Raw genomic sequence first — 20647 nt, forward strand, 5'->3', positions numbered from 1 at the left:
AGATGAATTCAAAACTAGAACAGGTGCAGAGAAGGGCTATTAGGATAATCAGAGGAATGGAGAACCGACCTTACAGAGGAGACTTAAGAATCTTGGCTTGTTTAGATTAACCGAACAAAGGGTGAGGGGAGTATGATTGCTCTCTATAAATACACCAGAGAGAGAAACACCGGGGAGGGAGAGGAGTTATTTAAGGTAAGGGCCAATGCTGATAAAAAAACAAATGGATATAAACTGGCAATCAAGTATAGGCTTGAAACTAGACAAAGATTTCTAACCATCAGAGGAGTGAAGTTCTGGAGCAGCCTTCCAAGAGACTAGTGGGGGCAAAAAACTAATGTGTTTCAAGACTGAGCTTGTAAATTTATGGAGGGGATGGTCTTATGAGATTGCCTACAATGGCATATGCCCATCTGCGACTACTATTAGCAAATGTCTCCAACAGTGACAGTAGACAGGGAGGGCTCAGAGTTACTACACAGAATGCTTTCCCAGGTGTCTGGCTGGTGGGTCTCACCCACGTGCTCATGATCTAACCGACTGCCATATTTGGGGTCAGGAAGGAATTTTTCCCCAGGTCGGATTGGCAGAGACCCTGGGGGTTTTTTGCCTTCCTCTGCAGTGTGGTGCACAGGTCACTTGTTGATTTGAACTAAAATAAATGGTAGATTCTCTGTAACTTGAAGTTCTTAAATCAAGATTTGAGGACTTCAGTAGTTCAGCCAGAGGTTATGGGCCTATTACAGGCGTGCATGGGTGAGATTCTGTGGCCTGTGATGTGCAGGAGGTCAGATTACTAGATGATCATGATGGTCCCTTCTGTCCTTAAAAGTCTATGAGTTTATATTCAAATGTGGATTCACTGTGGATAAGAAAAGCCTACGTCTGAGGGAGTGCCAGACTTGCTGCTGCAACAGTCACAGTTCTACAGATAGCACCACAACGTTTTACTACAAAAGAAATGCACTCCCTGGGTCCTGCAATTTAAAGGAACTGATGGTACCTGCATAAGACAGATACCTGAATGGAATTTCTTACTAAAGTACTTCTAGTTACTAAATCACATCAAGCTATTTTGACCTGGAGGTTAGGAAAACAAAAAACGGACCAGCTATATAAAGTGAACAAGTAATTTGTGATTAGTATGAGATATAAGTAGTTTCATTTCCTACATAACACCATTCCACTTCTGTGTTAAAACTATGGATAGAAAAGCCTCACTTCTTTTTCTGTTCTTCATATTCTAAAAATAATTAAATTTAAAAAATTGAACCCCGTAATTTTAGCTTGGTACTAAGAGATTTAAACTGTTTTTGAACAAATTGGTGTTTTATACACTTATGACCACATTAGTCTATGTATAGTTTTTACCTAATGATTTTTTTTAATCTCTGAATGATCAAGTCCTAACTAGTTATATTAAGTCTAATAAATACATGTAGATCTCTAAAAAAAATCAAAAAAGAGTATGCAAGTAACTGGATTTTAAAAACAAGCAAAAAAATCTCCAAACTTGAATACAAAATGCTCGTACTGCTCTTTTTGATCCCAATAAGACTAAGGCCTTGTATACACTGGCAAGTTTCTGCGCAGTAAAGCGGCTTACTGCATTGTAACTCCCAAGGTGTACACACTGCCAAGCCACTTAGTGCGCAGAAACTGCACAGTTGCAGCGCTCTAAAAAACAAAAAAAACCCACCCCGATGAGAGGCATACAGCTTTCTGCACCAGGGCTACAGCACTGCACCTGGAACACTGATTTCCCCTGCTCCTGAGGTTACTCACCATTTTGGGGGTCTTGTGGCTCATGTGTGCTTGCCTGGGATCAGCCAGTTAGTGACAGGTATATGAATAGTGGCAGTGTTTTAAATCACTGAATCAGTGGTCTCTGTGCTGCAAACAATACTGCTTTTGTAAAATGTTGCATGTTGACTTCACAGATACGACCTTGGGAGCCCAACCTCCCGCTTTGTTATCACCAGCTGAACAGCTGTGCAGAATTAGAAAACACTAAAAGAACAAAGGACTTTCTGCGTGAAGTCATGATGAGTGCGCGGCCAAAAAACAAAAACTGAAGGAGTGGAGGGACAGCAAGAAGAGGGACCGAAAGGAGAACATGGCACACCAGAATGAAGCTACTGAGCAGCTCTTAAAAGTTATGGAGCGCCAAGAGGACACACTCCAGGCACTACAAACCGAGCAGCTCCGCGCCCGCCCTCTCCCGCAGCTGCTGTCGCAAAACTCATTCCCATGCGCCCCCCAGACACCGCCAACACACTCTTATCAACCTCCTGGCATCAGTCTATACCTGCTGCATTCCACTCCTGCCCCATCACAGTCCAGCCCTGCGGACTCCCAGTACCCACTGCACTCAACACCCGTCCCTCTGCAGTTTAGCCCTGATGAAGTACAGTACCCGCTGCACTATACTCCAAAGGACAAGGTTGGATAGAATACCTGTACATACACAAATCTTTAACCATCCCGGGAAGCCACCTCCTCCTGGGACCCTCCCTTCCTCCAATCACCACAGTGCTGATGTGTTTTGTTGTTTGTCTCTCTCCTCCAGTTGTTTTTTAATAAAAGAATGGTGTTGGTTTGAAAGCAATCTTTATTCCATTGACTGAAAGCAAACAGAGCCCTGCAAAGCAACAGGCAATTTTCTTAAGCCTTTATAGTGCATCATCTGCACCAATCCATCACAATCTCCTCCCAGCATTACAGGCACTGCACTCCCAAGCATAGCAACAAATATTAGTGGCTTTCAGCTTCAAATTGCTGCCTCAAGGCATCTCTGATCCTTATGGCCCTGCGCTGAGCCCCTAATAGCCCTGGTCTCTGGCTGTTCAAACTCAGCCTCCAGGCGCTGAGCCTCAGTGGTACAGCCCTATCCTGAGTGAAGCTTTCACCCTTCCCTTCACAAATATTATGGAGCATACAGCACATGGCTATAAGCATAGGAATATTCGTCATTGGCCAGGTCCAGTCTCCTATATAGGCAGTGCCAGCAGGTACCCAACAGTCACAGTCTGCACTTGCTCAGCCTGTTGTTGAACCGCTCCTTGCGGCTGTCAAGATGCCTAGTGTATGGCTTCATAAGCCACAACATTAAGCGGTAGGCGGGGTCTCCCAGGATCACAATGGGCATTTCGACTTCCCCTACGGTGATTTTCTGGTCTGGGAAGAAAGTCCCTGCTTGCAGCTTCCTGAATAGGTCAGTGTTCCAAAAGATGCATGCATCATTTCCGGACCAGCCTGCGTTAATGTCCGTGAAACGCCCATAGTGATCCACAAGCACCTGAAGAACCACTGAGAAATACCCCTTGCGATTAATGTATTCAGTGGCTAGGGGATCTGAGGCCAGAATTGGAATATGTGTGCCATCTATCGCCCCTCCACAGCTAGGAAACCTATTTGTGCAAAGCCATCCACAATGTCAAGCATGTTGCCCAGAGTCACGGTCTTTCGGAGCAGGATGCAATTAATGGCCCTGCACACTTCTGTCAACACAAGTCTAACAGTCAACTTTCCCACTCCGAACTGGTTAGCGACCGATCGGTAGCAGTCTGGAGTAGCCAGCTTCCACAGTGCAATCGCCACACCCTTTTCCAGCAACAGGGCAGCTCTCATTCTTGTGTCCTTGCGCCGCAGGGCTTGGGCGAGCTCATCACATAGTCCCATGAACGTGGCTTTCCTCATCCGAAAGTTCTGCAGCCACTACTTGTCATCTCAGACGTGCATGTCGAGGTGATCCCACCACTCAGTGCTTGTTTCCTGAGCCCAAAGGTGACATTCCACTGTGGTCATCACCTCTGTGAATGCCACAAGCAATCTCGTGTCATAGCTACTATGCATGGTGAGATCAATGTCAAACTCCTCTTGCCTTTGTAGTTTAAGGAATAACTTCACTGCCACTTGTGACATGTTGGTCAGAGAGACCAGCATATTGGTCAACAGTTCAGGATCCATTCCTGCAGACCGAAGAGGCAGGGTGCACAATACACAAACCATTGAAAGATTGTGCCAAATGTGGATGGAAGCACAGGGATTGCTGGGATGCGAAGCAATACATCACAGGGCATTGGGACAGAGCCCAGGATGCCCCATGACCCCCTCTGCCTTCCCACAACTCTTAGCGGCAGAAGAGGAAGAGATGCTCTGTGGGATAGCTGCCCAGAGTGCACCACTCTGAATAGCGATGCAAGTGCCACGAGTGTGAACATGCTATTGCGCAGGAAGCTGACAGTGTGAACGCACAACAGCAGTTTCCCTTCAGCGTTCTCTAAGCAGCACTGTAATTCTGCCAGCGTAGATATATTCTAAGGGTATGTCTTCACTACCCACTGGATTGGTGGGCAGCGATTGATCCAGCAGAGATTGATTTATCGCGTCTAGTCTAGATCCCCGAGCACTCTTCCGTTGACTCCTGTACTCCAGCGCCGCGAGAAGCGCAGGCAGAGTCGATGGGGGAGCAGCAGCAGTCGCCTCCCCGTGGCGAAGACACCATGGTAAGTCAATCTAAGTATGTCGACTTCAGCTACATTATTCACATAGTTGAAGTTGCGTAACTTAGCTCGATCGCCCGCCCGCGCCGCCCCCCCCCCCGAGCGTAGACCAGGGCTAAGTCTGTATGTATTTAGATAAAGGGAAACAAAGACCAGGTCCTCAGCCATGCTAGCCATCTTTCCGCCACAAACAACCTCGATCAGAACAGCCTCAGGTCTGTTTTGACTTGTACAGGCTTGTAATAACCCTTTTGGGGGCAGGGCGGGGTGGTATGCTGATGGTGCTCAATAGAACACAGCACACTCAAGCCATGCACCCACCCTTCCCCCACCCTCCAAATCATCTCACACATCAGAGAAAAAGAAGGGTCTGGGAAGGAGTGGGATTTCTCCAGGATGGGGGAATTTCCAATGTCTTCACTTAGGGCAGCTTTCGGTGCACCTTGCTCTGTCAGAATAGCACAAGGGGGACTTAGGGCTGAAGTTCTGCCCTAAATACTCGAGAGCTGATCCTACTTTCATTGAAGTAATTTTGGGGTTCTCGTAGCTGACTTACAGTTTTCAGGCTGCAAGCTGGAGATCAGCATTTAAGGTATAGTAGAACCTCAGAGTTATAAACACCTCGGTAATGGAAGTTGTTCGTAAATCTGCAATGTTCGTAATTGAACAAAACATTATGGTTGTTCTTTCAAAAGTTTACAACTTAACATTGACTTAATACAGCTTTGAAACTTTACTCTGCAGAAGTAAAATGCTGCTTTCCTTTTTTTTTTTTTTTTTTTTTGAGTAGTTTATGTTTAACAGTACTGTACTGTTGTTGCTTCTTTTTTTTTTTCCAGTCTCTGCTGCTGCCTGATTGTATGCTTCTGGTTCCAAATGAGGTGTGGGGTTTACTGGTCGGTTTGTAACTCTGGTGTTCGCAACTCTGGGATTCTACTGTAAGTCACATTTGCCATGTTTATTGCTCACATCATTATGATGAATTGAAAATAACGGCAAGTGGAAACTACGGAAGCAAAAAGCTCACTATAAAAAGTGAAAAATATGCAACAAGCTAAGTCACAACTTCACGGCTTTCAAACTTCAGTGCCTAATGTTATGCTCCTAAATCCATAGTACCTTGAATATATTTTCCATTGCAAGGCCATAGGTCATGTGCATTTAGCCATCTGCAAAGTGCAGTAATTTTTAAATAATTTCATTTTCTTGAAGAGCTGGGGGGTTTTGTATTATTTTACTGTAAAGGAAGAATAAAAGGTCTTGTAATTAAAACACTGCTTTGGGAAACAGAAGACCTGGATTCTATTCCTAGCTTTTGACACACTTCCTCTGTGATCTTGAGCACATCACTTAACCTCTCTGGACTGGTACAGACTGGGAAAACGAGTGGTGTTTTAAAATATGTTAACCCTTGGCAAATATATTTTAAACACCACTGTTTTAATGCACACAAACCTATGCTAAAAGAGCACTAAGGTTGCAAAGTCAAGCACTCCAAAGTTAGGAAATGCCAGAATTAAGGGCACGCTTAAATCAGCCCCCTTTTGCCCATATACTATGATATGGTTTTTAATTTCATTAACACATTTTTTCTACGGGACTCTGCCTCATTCAGTGCACAAGATGGATGGTGCTCAACTAATGAGCAACTATTCAATATTTTGTGTTCTCCTCATTGCACACTATTAGAACTGAAGCATAAAAAGATTAAGGTATAATATGTCCATTAATTTTGGTTGCCCAATTTGGGATGGCTAATACCTGATTTTTTAGAGTACTTACCATTAAATCGTGATTTTTATGTTCACAGTACAGCTCTCATTGATTTTGGTTGCAGAGTGCTCAGAATTTCTGCAAATGAAACCTCAGCAGGAGGAACACACCATTAGTTACCATCAGGGGAAAAATTTGGTTTTAGTAACTTACCCAGCATCACACAGCAACTCTGTGGCTGGGGAAGGTATAGGATCCAGTTTCCCAGGGCAGCAAATTGCCTGAACCAGGAAACCATCTTTTCTCTTTTTGCAAGCCTCTGCCTTTACAATCCTGATTGTTGTAGACCTCCCTGGCCACCCCTGACATGCAACCTAAGTCGGTTGAATGACAAACAGCCAGTCCACTTCTGAACCACATCCAGGAAACATCTGTATGCACTCATACGTCACACTATTCACTTTCTCGCCCTCACAGCCTGCCCCATTACCAAGTGACATGGGACCTGTTGCCACCTAAGGAGGGCAAAGAACCCCGGTGGACCCAGTCTGTACTCAACTCTGGTACCACAGCTCACCAGGGACATCATGTGGTGGTTCATAAACTCTTGACACTTGTACTTTCTGCGACAAAAGGGAGACCCCAGCACACTGCGTCAGGTTGCAGCCCCTCTTCCAGCTCCTCCAGAACCTCTTACTGAGGTTCTGGCTGTTCTTCTCCCCACAGTTCCTGTCCTAGCACACTCCATCCATGGCCCCAGGAAGTCACAAGACCTCCTCATCAACCTCCTTCAGATACTGGCCAAGTCAGCCACCCATCATAGCAGGAGGAGGAAGCTGGACGGGGTGGGGAGGTGCTCTGTTAGGCCTATTTCCATTCCCTTGTCCATTTATGCCTCCACACAGAGTCCACCGACTCCTTAGACACCTATGAGGAGCAGTGGGTGCTGTCTGGGATTCTCTGCTTGGTGTCCCCCTCTGGAGCGCTCATTAATAACCTTTGACCTCACTCCCGATGATACCGTATTTTTATTTGTTGTCCTGAGAAGTCACTAGTAGCCTGGTATCAGTGGTTCCGCCCCCTTGGCTGAAGGGGCAAGCTTTTAGTTTTGGGCAGACCTATCCCTGATTTATACCTTATGATCTTCACTCCCATTACTGTTTTTTCATTTGTTGTCCCCAGTATTCAGTTGTGGCCTGGGTTCACTGGCCCCTCCGCACTGGTTAAAGGGGAGGGTCTTTAGCTATGGGTGGTCTTAGGTCCACTGTCTCCCGGAAACCACAACAGGTACATAACCCTGATCCCCCATGAGCCTCCTTGGCCACTCACAATAAGTAATAAATCAACCGAATGACATCCAGACGGACTATCTCCAAACCATGCCTAGGAAACTTCCTGTTTCATGGTGTTCATGCTTCCTACCATCTACTTCCTTGCCCTCATGTCCCACCCTCACACCAAAATGGCGGGACCTGCAGCCACCTGAGGAGGCAGAAGAACTCCAGTGGGCCAGCCTGTACCCCACTGTGGTTCCACGGCCCACCAGGGATATTAGTTGGCTGCTCCTCCATGGAGCCATGATCATGGGCACGTACCTGGCATAGTATATAAACTCCCACAACACCTATCCTTTCTGCAGCAAGGAGACGACTCTGGCATACCCTACCTACCTAAATGTATGACAGACTGAAGACCCTCTTCCAGCTCCTCCAGAACCTCTTATGCAGTTCTGGCTGCCTTTCTCCCCCCAACCTCCTCATTTATGCATAGCCCATCCATGGCCCAACCCAGTGGCAAGACCTCCTCATCAGCCTCCTCCTGGCAATGGCCAAGATGGCCATCCATCCTTTTTCTGTTCATGCCTCTGAGCGGAGTTCCTCTAGGCAGTGTGCAATAGGTATACACCTTCCAAATTCTGCAACAAGCGAGGCAGGGGTCTTACAGACAACAGCCTCCTTCAGTGGTTCAACCCCAGAGCACAGTCCATCCTGTGCAATGAATGAGACATTTTTATATAAGTCTTCACACACTTTTGTAACTCATAAAAAAGAGGCAGATCTAGCCAGTCATAAAACATTAAAATCACCAGCTGAGAGCTTAGGAGACTAGATTTCAAAAGAGACAAAATTATCTGAGTCATCACATTTTTAGAAGTTTTACTGATGTCCTTTCAAAATATCCCTTACAGGTTGAAAGCCTGACATTCTTTTACTGCCATGTACTGTGTGTAGGTGGATAAAAATGTTCACTGTGCAGACATGACACGATTTAAGTTTATACATTTAAAATAAAAAAATTCATACATGAAGTCACAAAACTTGAAAAAAGAAATAAAACCTGCCTCACGCAGACCCAGGCTAATCTTAACACTATTATTTTAAAGAGTATTTTCCATCAATCCTGAACAGTAGATAATATTTCCACAGTATATTCTGCTATTGATAACAATAATGATTCTGTGTAAGTCAAAAGTCAATCAAGTGTTACTGCTTCAGTGAATCTGTCAGCCTACTCTGTAAACATGGCTTTCAAATAAATAGTGGCTATCAATCAACATTCACATTCCCAACCTAATAGAAACTGTAGGCCCTAGAGCTGCGTATTAAAAGATACTTGGACAGATGTTACGCAGAAGATATTTCAAACTCCTTAAGTAGTTGTCCTCACAGAAAGATAGACTATTATCAACATCACTACAGCTCAGGAATAACCAACATACTTTATAAAGACAGAATGCAAACTATTCACACATTTAGATTTAAGAAATAAACTTGTTTCCAAAACACAAATATCAACTCAGTGCCTCTTGTCACACAACTACAAGAACCTGCTCTTGGCAACAAAACTTTGAAATCTATAACTTTACTGATACAGTAAACAGTGCATTCTGTTTCAGAATATCCTGCAAAATTTTATAGTAGTAAAGCACAGTCAGGAAAGTAACTGAAATACGTTCCTCATGGACTGTATTTTCTAAATGGACAACCTATCTAATTCTCAATTACTGAGGGAAAATCTCCTCTCGTTAATATATTTTGCTTTCCACAACCAAATCTCTGTACAACTTTTCATGAGTGATGTACCAGAGTATTCGGATTCTAATATCTAAACTGTATTGTTAAATCTATTCACCTAAATTTGGGTTATTGCTGATTATGTACTCTATGTATCATATGACTTTTGAAAACTAACATTTGTGGATAATTTAAGCACTATACCCAGATGTACAGACACACTTTTCCCAAGCTATGTATTATATAATTTTTTAACGTTAGCTTTAATAAAATTTTTAAATCTGTTCTTACAGTCCTTTGTACTTCATTATCCTTCTCTGCTTCTCCCCACATGTACGTATCAAACACACTGGCAAATGAATGCCCAAGGGTTGTGATGGGGTTTTTTTGGTTTGTTTGTTTTTAAATACAAATCCAAGTATGCAAGAGGAGAATATGTACCAGTACCAACACATTACTACAGTTCTCTGCTTATCTAAAAGGACAGACATGTTAGCCTTGAGAAAACAGGAAAATATACTTGAATGAGATTAACTTTACTTTTTCCTCCTGAACAGTTTTAGAAATAATGACAGAGTCACATACAAAGAGCATTTACTTTTAACTATAATAGCCTCAACCTATGCGAACAAACAAATACAAATAATAGATTAGTCTCTTAAAAGACTAGACAGTGTTAGTGTTACACTGTTTGGCAGTGTCTCTAGCCTCAAGAGAAACAGGGTGTTTGACACAGTTTAAAAATTCTTAAAAGAGATACAATTCTTTATGGGTTTGATCTTGTGTTTCTTGCTCACTCAGAATTCCCACTGATGTCCATGAGAGTCTAAGGAACACAAGGAATCCATAAACGGTCCCCTTTATTTTGGGATATGGTCACACAATAGTTTGTCAGACCACAACAAGAATGACCTGTGGGATGTTATAACCAATAACCTAGAGATATATGCACAGTTTTCAAACACACAAGGCAAGAAAATAGAGAAAACAAGTGATACATTGTTCAGAGTACATGTAGACAGATTTTCCATGGGGAGAATTAGTTTCTTAACAATAGCTGAAATGAGCTTCTCCTAAATGATTGTCTACTTTAATTAGAGTTACTATACTGTACTTACCAATATTTTGTTATCCACTTTATCTCCCTTGGTTTCTAGCTTTACTTTTTTCTTCACTGAAATTTTAATCTTCCTCCCAATAACATCCTTGATACTTTCTGAAATAATGGAGAACACCTTAATCAATACTTCCATTGTCAAGAAAAGTTTAAAAAAACAAACAATATTTTCACACTTTCAGGGAAAATTCCTCAGTCTTATTGTATTAACTGACATTTTTCTACCCTGCACCTCTCTGCTGCACTCATTTAATATAGGTTATACACACATCAGTCTGACTCCAATAAAAAAAATAAAGCCACAATTAATTTATGAGAAGTTTGTCATATACTCAGCTACTTAATGAACAAGTCTGTTGTCCTGAGTAGAGATTAGACTTATACTAAAGTCTTACGCTGCACATAGCGGAATGTCATTTCATATTTCTCCATACCAGACGTTCTCAAACTGAGGTCCATGGTCTACGAACTCCATTCAGGCGGTCAGCGGATAGTTCCCCCTAAGATGCATGCCTGGGCAGCCATACACAAGAGAATGAAGGGCCACCCACCTAATTAGTGGAGACGTGCAGGTGTGGCTCCACTTATTAGGTGCCTGGACCCTGGAGAAGATGCACATGTAAGGTGAGGTGGTGGCCTTGAGGAGAATAGCGGATAGATGGGAGGGGGCAGTGGGCTGAGGAGGGGGTGAGGAGGATTTGGGATGTGCAGGGCTGCAGCGACCAGAGAAAGAGGCAACTTCCCCAGCTCCAGGGCTGCAGCTGCTGAGGAGAGATGGCCCTCCTTCCCAGCCTCAGCTCTGTGACTGCTGTGTCGGGGGAGAGACCCTCCTCCTTCCCAGCCCCAGCTTGGGGGCTGCCGCAGTGGGAGAGAGAGGGCGAGATCCCCCCTCCTTCCCAGCCCCAGCTCAGGAGCTGCCGCAGCGAGGGAGAGAGGACACATCCATCACATTAGAAAGGTAAAGCTATTGATATTAAAATATGAGTTGTGTCCTTTTATTTGTAGAACAAAAAAAGATTATTATTAAGGGGTTTTTTATATTAACCCCTTTATATTAAGGGGTTTTTATCCAAAGCGCTTTACTATAGTTAGCGACCAGTACAAACAATATTTGGAAAGATCATTAAGTGGTCCACCGAGACCCTCAGCAATTTTCAGGTGGTCTGCGAAAAAAAAAGTTTGAGAACCACTGCTCTACACTGTTCCCATTCTATTGGGATACTAAAAATATCCCCAAGACAAGCCACTTTGGGAGCACCGCTTATAACCTGGCTGAACCAACTACTGTATGTGAAAAATCAAATGGCTCATTCTTCACTACTTTAAAACACTATGAACAAACTTATGCTCTCACTTCATCTGAAAACCCTGTTGAAGTCAATGGACATGCTGTAGCAGCACAATTCAGCCCTTTATTGTTAATATTTTGGTGGTCAGATGGCTCTAATAATAGAATACAGAGTTTTTCCACACCTAATTTATGATGGGAATCCAGCCCATTTCCAGATGTTAACCACTGACCGCTGTACAGAGGCTCTGTGAAATGCAGTACTGGTTTCAGGCCAAGGCCTAGTGGTTACATATGCACCTCATGGAACCAACACCCAAACTTATATTAATTTACATAATTTTTGACATTCTCAGCACAGCAACCAAGTACTGAATGAACATAAAGACCAAACTAACCACTCTTCTCTTAAGGCCTCAAGCCTGTCCATGAAGTGGTGTCAGGAAGCTTACACTGTTACTGTCACTGGTGGATAAAGAGTGGAATTCAGCCACAAGGGCAGTCAATTTATCACCTCTTATAAGTATTACATTCACCTTTCTTTTTTGAGAGAGAAAAAAATGGTACTTGGGAGGAAAAAGGCCTTTCAAACATACATAACTGGTACTTTTTAAAAGGCAAATTATCTTTTCTTTCACTTTACCCTTATTTATGCTAAGATTTAAAGGAGTGGTGTTAAAAGCCAAAATATAGGCTTCCCAACTAGGCTCTAACTCAATCCGTTTAAACACATGTTAAAGGCATTGTCCCCTGTCTACATTAAATTTTTCAAGTATTAGTTAAAATGTGTTAGAACTAACACCACACCTTTCATACTTGCCTAGACAAAGCCACAGATTTCTGCAATCAGGAAGCAGTAGTATGACAATGAGTCAGAAACAGAACTTGTCAGGAATTTTCTGCTGGAATGATTTTCCAATGGGAAATGCTATTTCCAGAAAATCTAAATTTTTTTGAGATAATATTTCAATTTTGCATCAGAAAATCCTGAGAGCTCCCGGTCCCCATGTGGCTGGCCAGGCAGCCTGCTCCCACACTGGCTGATTGACAGGTTACTGGGCTCCCTGGATCTGTGGCAGTCCATCTGGTAGACTCCCAGGGGCTCGGACTTCCTGACTGGCTTTCTTGCTCACTCCCCAGGAAGTTGGGCAAGCCCAGGGAGCAAGCTGAAAAATGTCATTTCAGTTCTCCTGAAAAATGGAATTAGAGACTTTCTCTCCCATGAAACATTTCAAATTTTTGTCTTTTTATCCCAATTTGCATGGTGGATAAAAATCAATGATTTAATAAAAAATAAAAAAAATCAATTTTTATTTTAATTAGATTTTTTTTTTAAATAAAATACTTACTGAGGAAAAAAACCTATCTAAAGATAGTTTTAATTAAGATATCTTTGAGCTATCATGTATTTCATCATGTAATAGGGATTATAAATTCTAATTCTATAGTATGAGACAATATATTCATGTAATGTTTAAGAAAAGATTTGTAAATGAGTTCCAACAGTTCATGGATTAGGGACCCAATCTCATGGGATTCCAGGGGCTTCTGCATAGATTATTTAGGTTAATCTTTCCATCTATCCAATGGGACTCGGGGCTCAATCTAGAAGATACCATCAGAGATGCTTAGTTTTACAGTTCTCAAACCCTGGATTTGTGTCTCCAGAGATAACAGCAAAAACGTTTTTAAGTAAATAAATAATACATAGAGGTGAGAAATAACAGACCTCAACCCTATTCTCCCTCTACAAATTTGTGTACACAGAGTCAATCCCTTATCTCTCTCTAAAAGTGCAAAGTTCCAAAAAGTTCAATGAATAAAAGATTGTTGGGGGCGGAATAGATCTAGACAAGGAGAAGTCTGGAGATAAATGTGAAAAAGGAGGGACAGGCAGTAGAAACAAAAGTGAAACTGTTTGAGCAGCATATTCCAGAAGTCTTGAGGTCTTTCTGAGTGTAGCCCTCACTGATTTGAGATCTACCAAATCACGTCCTCACTAGAAGGGAAAACCTATAATGGCAGCAGGCAGTAAAAGAGAGCCAGTTTGGGAATATTTTAATGAAGTCCCTCTACCTGTGGGTAAGACAGGCATGCGTGCAAAATGCAAACAGTGCAACAAAGAAATGCAAGGCCTGGTCGCCCAAATGAAACAACATCATGAGAAGTGTTCCTTCTCAGGAGGAAGCTGCGTTGAAGATGATGAAAGGAACACGTCTGAACATGCAGGATCTTCAGGTTGGTAAACTTTTTTATTTCATACTTCTTTCTTAAGGACTGCCTGCCTTCTGGACTATTCTTTAATTCTCATGTTTGAGCAAAAAATATATAGTTGTTAACTCTATGGTACTAACATTTTAGAAGCAGTTGTGATAAAAAATAAAGAGCTGAAATGGGCAGATCTCCCTTTTACAATTTCACCTTTAAAGTAGTACTGAGTGTCAGTGAATGCAATGAGTAATACTAAATGAGCAGTAGGGTAATAATAATTAAATAATTGCATTGACTTATTTTGTTTAGGAGAATCCATCCTCAACAGATAGGATTCTGAAGACTATCCACCTTCAAGATCACCATCATTTTCTATAGTTTCAAAGTTATCTGCCTGTGACAGTGTTTCAGTCACATCATGTATGTCACATAGCCACGGTGTATCACCTGTAGCAAAAAAGAAAAAAAAAATCTCCATCATCCAGAAACAACCATAGATAAGTTTGTGATAAGAACCAGCAGATTACAAAAAGAGGTAACTGATGAAAAAAATTGCCCAGTTTGTTTATGCAACGAACTCTCCTTTCCGTTTGATTGAGAACCTACTCTTCATTTACATGGTTCAGTCATTAAGACCAGGATACAGTCCACCCTACAGAGCAGATGTCGCAGGCAAATTGCTGGATAAAGTATAGGAAAGAGAAATTGAGCAGTGTGCAAAAGGTCTAGAGAGTGGAATTGTTAACCTGAGTCTTGATGGGTGGAGCAACGTCCACAATGATCCTGTTGTACGTGCACATGTGACAACAGAAGAAGGGAATGTCTTCCTTACAGAAACAATTGATACATCAGGAAATGCACACTCAGCAGAATACTTACAAGAAGTAGCAGTAAAAGCTGTAACAAACTGTGGAAAAAAATTCAAATGTCTAGTACGCAGCCTGGTCACAGACAATGCTTCAAATGTATCCAAGATGAGAAGAAATTATTTAGAAGAGAGTCCCAAGCTAACAACATGCGGTTGCAGTGCTCATTTGATGCACCTCCTAGCCAAAGACTTCAGTGCTCCAGATATAAAGGCTAATGTTGTTGAAATTGCAAAATACTTCCATAACAACCACTTTGCAGCAGCTGCTCTGAAAAAAGTGGGGGGAAACCAAGATAACTCTCCCACAAGACGTGCGATGGAACTCAGCGGTGGACTGTTTTGAGCACTGTATCAAGAACTGGCCTAATCTGATGACAGTTTGTGAACAAAATCGGGAAAAAATAGATGGCGCTGTCACAGCCAAAGTTCTCAACATTGGCTTAAGAGAAATGTTGAACACATGCTGAGTACCCTGAATACTACTTCTGTAGCCTTGAACAAAATGCAGGGAAATACCTGTTTTATTGCTGACGCTGTTGAAATTTGGAAGGAACGGAGTGAGATCTTAAAAAGAGAACTATGCAATGACAGAGTTAAATTACAAGCACTGAAAAAATGAATGGGACAAGCACTATCTCCAGCTCATTTTCTTGCAAATATTCTCAGTACTCAGTACCAGGGTCAAATGTTAACTGCTGAAGAGGAGGAGTTGGCTATGACATGGACCTCCAGCAATCATCCCTCCATAATGCCAACTATAATAAACTTCAAAGCTAAGAGTGAACCATTCAAGAAATAAATGTTTGCTGATGATGTTTTAAAGAAAGTCACACCAGTGTACTGGTGGACGTCACTTAAGCACTTGGATTCAGAGACTGTTGAAGTGATCATCTCACTTTTAACAGCAGTAGCTTCTTCTGCAAGTGTAGAGAGAATATTTTCTTCCTTTGGACTAATTCATTCCAAATTGAGAAACTGTTTGGGACCTGAAAAAGCAGGAAAGCTTGTTTTTCTTTTCCAGATTATGAACAAACAGGAAAACGAAGGTGAAGACAACTGAGTTAGCAACGGAAGCCAATCTTTTAAGTTTTTCATGTTGACCTGGCTGACACAGTCAAATGAAATATTACAAAAAAAATTAACTATTTTAGTTAAAAACAATTTTAACAAAAACAAACCTGATTTTTAAGAAATTGGATGTTGAACTGAATTCAAAATTTCATATGCTTGTTTTGTTAAAAAATTATGCTTGCTGTTGAAGAAAAAAATCCAGAATACAAAACGTTGTTGTTTTAGTTAAATAAAACAATTTAAGTGTGTCTGGTGATGTTCTCCTCCTAATACAGCATGGCAAGAAAATCTTCCAAATATTAATGATTAACCTGTTGAATCTGAGATATTTATGAGGTCACTGGGAAGTGAACTATCTGCTTCAATTACCTTTGGTAAATGAAATAACCAAACAATCATTCATTTTCCGATATAGCTGTAAAACTAATCTGAAAAGTTTTCAAAATAAATCACTTTACAAATGTATAGTGTGTACCTTCTAAAAATGAAACCTACATCTATCTCTGAGTTGTGAAGAATATGTACCAAGGTTATAACAACCAACAAGAATGCACTTTTATGTAGAAATCCATGATTAAATTGAGTCTTCCTGACTAGTGATTTAAATCATGATTTAAATCACTTCGATTTAATTCAAATCCATCCTGCGAATTTGGGATGAACATTTTTTTCAAAACATTTGAAATTTTTTTCAGGAGGGGAATTCTGTTTTCCAGCCAGCAGTAGTCAGAAACTCAGTCCCTCCAGGCCACATGGCTGCTGTCAAAGGAGTACTGGTGGTATCTCTACAACTTTACCCACCCTCATCCCAGCCTTTATCTTTTGATTCCTCCTCCCCAGTTAATAGCTCCAAGTGTTTCTGCCACTGTTCACAGCTTTTTTGAAGCAGCAGCAGAATGAAGTTGACTTGATTCTTGTCAGTTTCACACAGGGTTTTAAATAGCAACAGCGAAACTGATTACAAACTTGTCCATTTTACAGTGCTGTTGGCTGGGAAAGCTATAAAGGACCATCAGAGGCACTGGAGTAGAGACTCAGGAAAAATTCATGGCACCAATTCACACTAAGGTTATCTTTGTAACTGAGATCTAGAAACTTTTTTTTTAAATTTTACAGAATTCCCCACATAAAGAACGTTTCCTATCCACCACTAGCAAGTGCATTTTTCAAGTCATTTTACAGACCAGAAACATGAGGTAACAGGAAGCTAAGGCCCAAATTTTCAAGTATTCATTTATTTTGATGGTCTCCATTTCTGGGTACCCATCCTGAGATCCAAGTACCACTTAAACCAGGCTGCAAGTGTTTCAAAATTAGCATAGACACTTTTGAATATTGTGTCCCAAGTGACCTCCTGAAGGTCACATAGGAAGCATGTGGCAGTTCTGATTCCCAGTTTAGCCATGTGTTTTACCCATTAAGTTTTGCTCAATGTCCTTTTCACAGAGCTCTCAGATCACTAGGGAATCTGAATTGTCTAGCAAGAAAATTAAATTTTCCTCCTTATGAAATACTCCACTATGACCAGAGTGTTCTCTTCATAATAAATTATGTAAGCAAACAAAAATACGAATTAGACACAGGCACAAAGGTCCCCAATACTGTATGCTGATCTGTGTGAACAGAACCCTGGACCCACTGAAGTATAGTTTGGCTCTCAGTGAGAGGGTGACAAGCAGTACAGTAGTCTTGAGAACCACTGGCATACACTGCGTCAAGGTTGTTATATATAAACGGCAAGCCTTGAAAAGAGTAGCCTGTAGATTCCGCATAGAAAGCCAGTGCTTAAAAGTCTGTTGTTTTTATTTAACTTGCAATAGCAAGTCTGCCTATGTAGATAAGCTTGCAAGATCAGAGCAAAATTCTGAAATTTCACTCAAGTTAGTAACAGATGTTGGTACTTTATGGTACAATCTAATGTCTTGTTTGTGGAAGACGTGTCATAATGACTCAGCTTTGCTCCATGGTTCTCTTAGCATAAGTGACACACCTTAACCCATCACGTATTAATTTATAGTGGAAATCCATTCACAACGTTAACACATGCTAACTGCTCAACAGTTAAACATATCTGGCTGTTTTAAAGGCAGACCAAAAAAAGCTGATTGTTCAAAATGTTCTCTGTCTACACCTAGCCCCACCACCTACTATACTAATAATTCATGGCATAGAAGCTCTCAAGCAGCTTTAGCACCACTTGTGATCAGTTGTGATTTGTGGAGAGTAAAAAACAAATAGTTTTTTCTTTGTACACTACCTTACAGATTGCATGCCCAGAGAACTGAATTACAAAAAAGATATATATGCTGGAATAAAATTAAGTGTATGTTCTAACATGTCAAAAGCTAAGAAAATGTCAAAGTTAAGGCTCTCTGAAATATCCTCCCTCACTCATACCCTTATGCACAGGTATTTCAAAGGGCTCCAAACAATTGTATATGGCACCATAGATATGCATAAGGGCATAAAAGGAGATGGAGAAGTTAAAAGTAGTTTTAAACTATAAATTTTCTTGCTATTGCAAGTTAAATAAAAACAACAGTCCTTTAACCACTTGCTTTCCATGTTGAATCTATAGGCTACTCCTTTCAAGGACTGCCGTTTATAGACTGCAACCTTGACACGGTGTATGCCAGTGGTTCTCAAGACTACTGTACCGCTTTCAGGTAGTTTCCAGACTACTGTACCGCTTCCAGGAGGCTGATTTGTCTTCCTGTTTTTGACTTGTGAGCCTTGTCTGAAGCCAGTGCCCTGCATAGCAGGGCTGAAGCCCGAGCCTCATTACCCCGGGCTGAAGCATGTAATTTAGCCTTGCGGAGCCCCCTGTGGTGTGAGGCCCTAGGCAACTGAACTGCTTGCCACCCCCTAATGCAGGCCCTGCATTTGCAACCTCTCTAAACCCATACCGTGACCCCTCCGGGAGTCACAACCCCCAGGCTGAGAAACACTGATCCAGAAGAGTTGAGTACCCCCTGGAAGACCTCGGTGCAGCCCCGGTTGAGAACCACTGCTGTATGCGGTGCTGTCACGAAGGCCCATGTATAGTGTCACTATACGTTTCCAGGGTGGGGACATGCCCGGTCTACTTTTCAGCCCCTGAAACGGGGCTTTCACTCCGGTTTTCGCTGGCTCACAGCGGCTGAACGCTCCGGACTGGGCTGCTATTTCCAGGGCTTGAAAGGCTGTAATCCCCACCCCACCCCCCAGCAGCAACTCTCTCCAGCAGCAGTGCCAAGGGAAAAAAAAGAAAAAAACAGAGGCGCTGCAACCTGGCTTTCCCTCGCTGAATCCCCCACCCTACCTTCGCCCTCGCGGCACCTTCCCCACCACGCCTCCCCCCGGCCCGGCTCCGGCGGGCAATGGCCAGCGCCACCCGCCCCACGATGGCCTCACCGCTTGCCCGCCGCCTCCCCAGCAGGCTCGGACCCCAAACAGACCCGTCCTTCCCCCACCCCCGCGGAGGGAGAGAAACGCGGCTCTCACCTAGCTGCTCCCGGGGCACCTCGGAGCTCTCCTCGCTCATCGTGGCCCTGGCGGGGGGCGGCGGCGGCGGCGCTGCGGGCAAAACTCTTTGGCTCCCTCGTCCCAATCCCCGCGCCAGCAAAACGGGGGCGGGCGGGCGGGCGCGCGGCTGGTGGGGGGGGGACCGGACAAGTGGCGGCGCTGGAAGGGCTCAAGGGGTTACTGCTCCATGGCTCCGCCCGGCTCCGGTGCCGGGGTCTCTCCAGGGGCGGGTCACCCGCGGCTCCAGCGCTCAGCCCCCGCGGCTCCTTCCTTCTCCGCTCCCCTGCAGTCTCCTCCTCCTCCTCCTCCTCCTCCTTCCCCTCCCCGCCCGGCGGGCAGCGACTGGCCCCGCGGCGCCAGCGGAAGGCGTGGGCGGAGGTGGAAATTCCTCGCTCCCGGCCGGTCCCGCGCAGCCCCGGGGAGGGCTCTACGCCGCCCCAGCCCGAGCCGCTCGCCTCCCCTCGCGAGAGCGATCCGCGGCCGGGAAGCCGCCGCCGCACACCGGGCCGGGGGAGCGCCGCCCGCGCGCCTGCCCGCCAAGAGCATCTCCTTCAGGGAGACATGCTGGCAGCCCTGCCCGCCGCCGGGAGAGTTTCTAGGCACACGCCATGCGCAGAGGGAGAGAGAGGACAAATTAGGGGCATTAAGCAGCCCCTCCTTGCTTTCGCCGGAGCCACAGAACCTGCCGAGAGAAAGAGAGAGACCAAGGGGGCCATCTGCTGGTTGGGATTGGAGGGGTTCCTGTTTCCCAGCCTCCTTCCTCTCTTCCAGACAGTTGAGGCGGGGGGGGGGGGGCAGATGCGGGACAGGGACCACCCGGATGACACAACCACATGCCCTGCAGGGGTCCCGGACACTTGGGGGGCGGAAGACCGCCTCACCAGAGATCTAATTGTGAAGCAGTTTGAGTTCTGAAAGTCTCTCCCGCCTCTGAAAAATGATTTTGCAAAGGGGTGTTGCAATCAGACATGTCCCATATTGCTTATACACAGTGTCACGCTCCTAGACGGATCATGTGGCTTGCATATTTCTTTAATCAAATTTGGGTGCTTCTCACTCTAGTCATCAGTTTCCTATCCTAATGGCTTTGGGCGAGTCACTGATGCCTCTCTTTCCCCTGATCTATCTTGCCTATTTGAACCCTAAACTCTCTGGAGCCTGGGCTGTCTCTTACTATGTGTTTGTACAGCACCTAGTATGCAGGGTCACAATCCAGATTGGGCTCTCTACCATAACACAAATCATATAAGTGATAATTTGGAGTAATAATACCCACCATCATGCACCCTGGCACTGGCAGCCTCAGCAGAGAGGCCACAGAATTGAATGTATAAGGAGACGGAACTCTCTCCACTA

The 20647-nt window shown here is 43.6% G+C and overlaps 1 protein-coding gene across 7 annotated transcripts in view; it reads right to left on the reverse strand.

The window, feature by feature from the left end:
- The window catches only part of CARMIL1 (capping protein regulator and myosin 1 linker 1), a 255236-nt gene extending 235367 nt beyond the window's left edge, over window positions 1-19869 (reverse strand). For 2 of the 7 annotated variants that reach the window (XM_037893025.2, XM_037893027.2), the window contains exons 1-2: window positions 19271-19865; window positions 10351-10448 (exon numbers count right to left, since the gene is read on the reverse strand). In XM_037893025.2, coding sequence (XP_037748953.1) covers window positions 10351-10448; window positions 19271-19310 — 138 coding nt within the window. In that variant the 5' untranslated portion in view covers window positions 19311-19865. Of the gene's footprint in view, window positions 1-10350; window positions 10449-19270 lie in introns of all 7 variants that reach the window. The other 5 variants (XM_037893029.2, XM_037893030.2, XM_037893031.2 and 2 more) reach the window with 5 other exon arrangements.
- Between the last annotated feature and the right edge of the window lie 778 nt (window positions 19870-20647).

Source organism: Chelonia mydas, chromosome 2 (genome assembly GCF_015237465.2).
Source record: "Chelonia mydas isolate rCheMyd1 chromosome 2, rCheMyd1.pri.v2, whole genome shotgun sequence".
Taxonomy (NCBI): Eukaryota; Metazoa; Chordata; order Testudines; family Cheloniidae; genus Chelonia; species Chelonia mydas.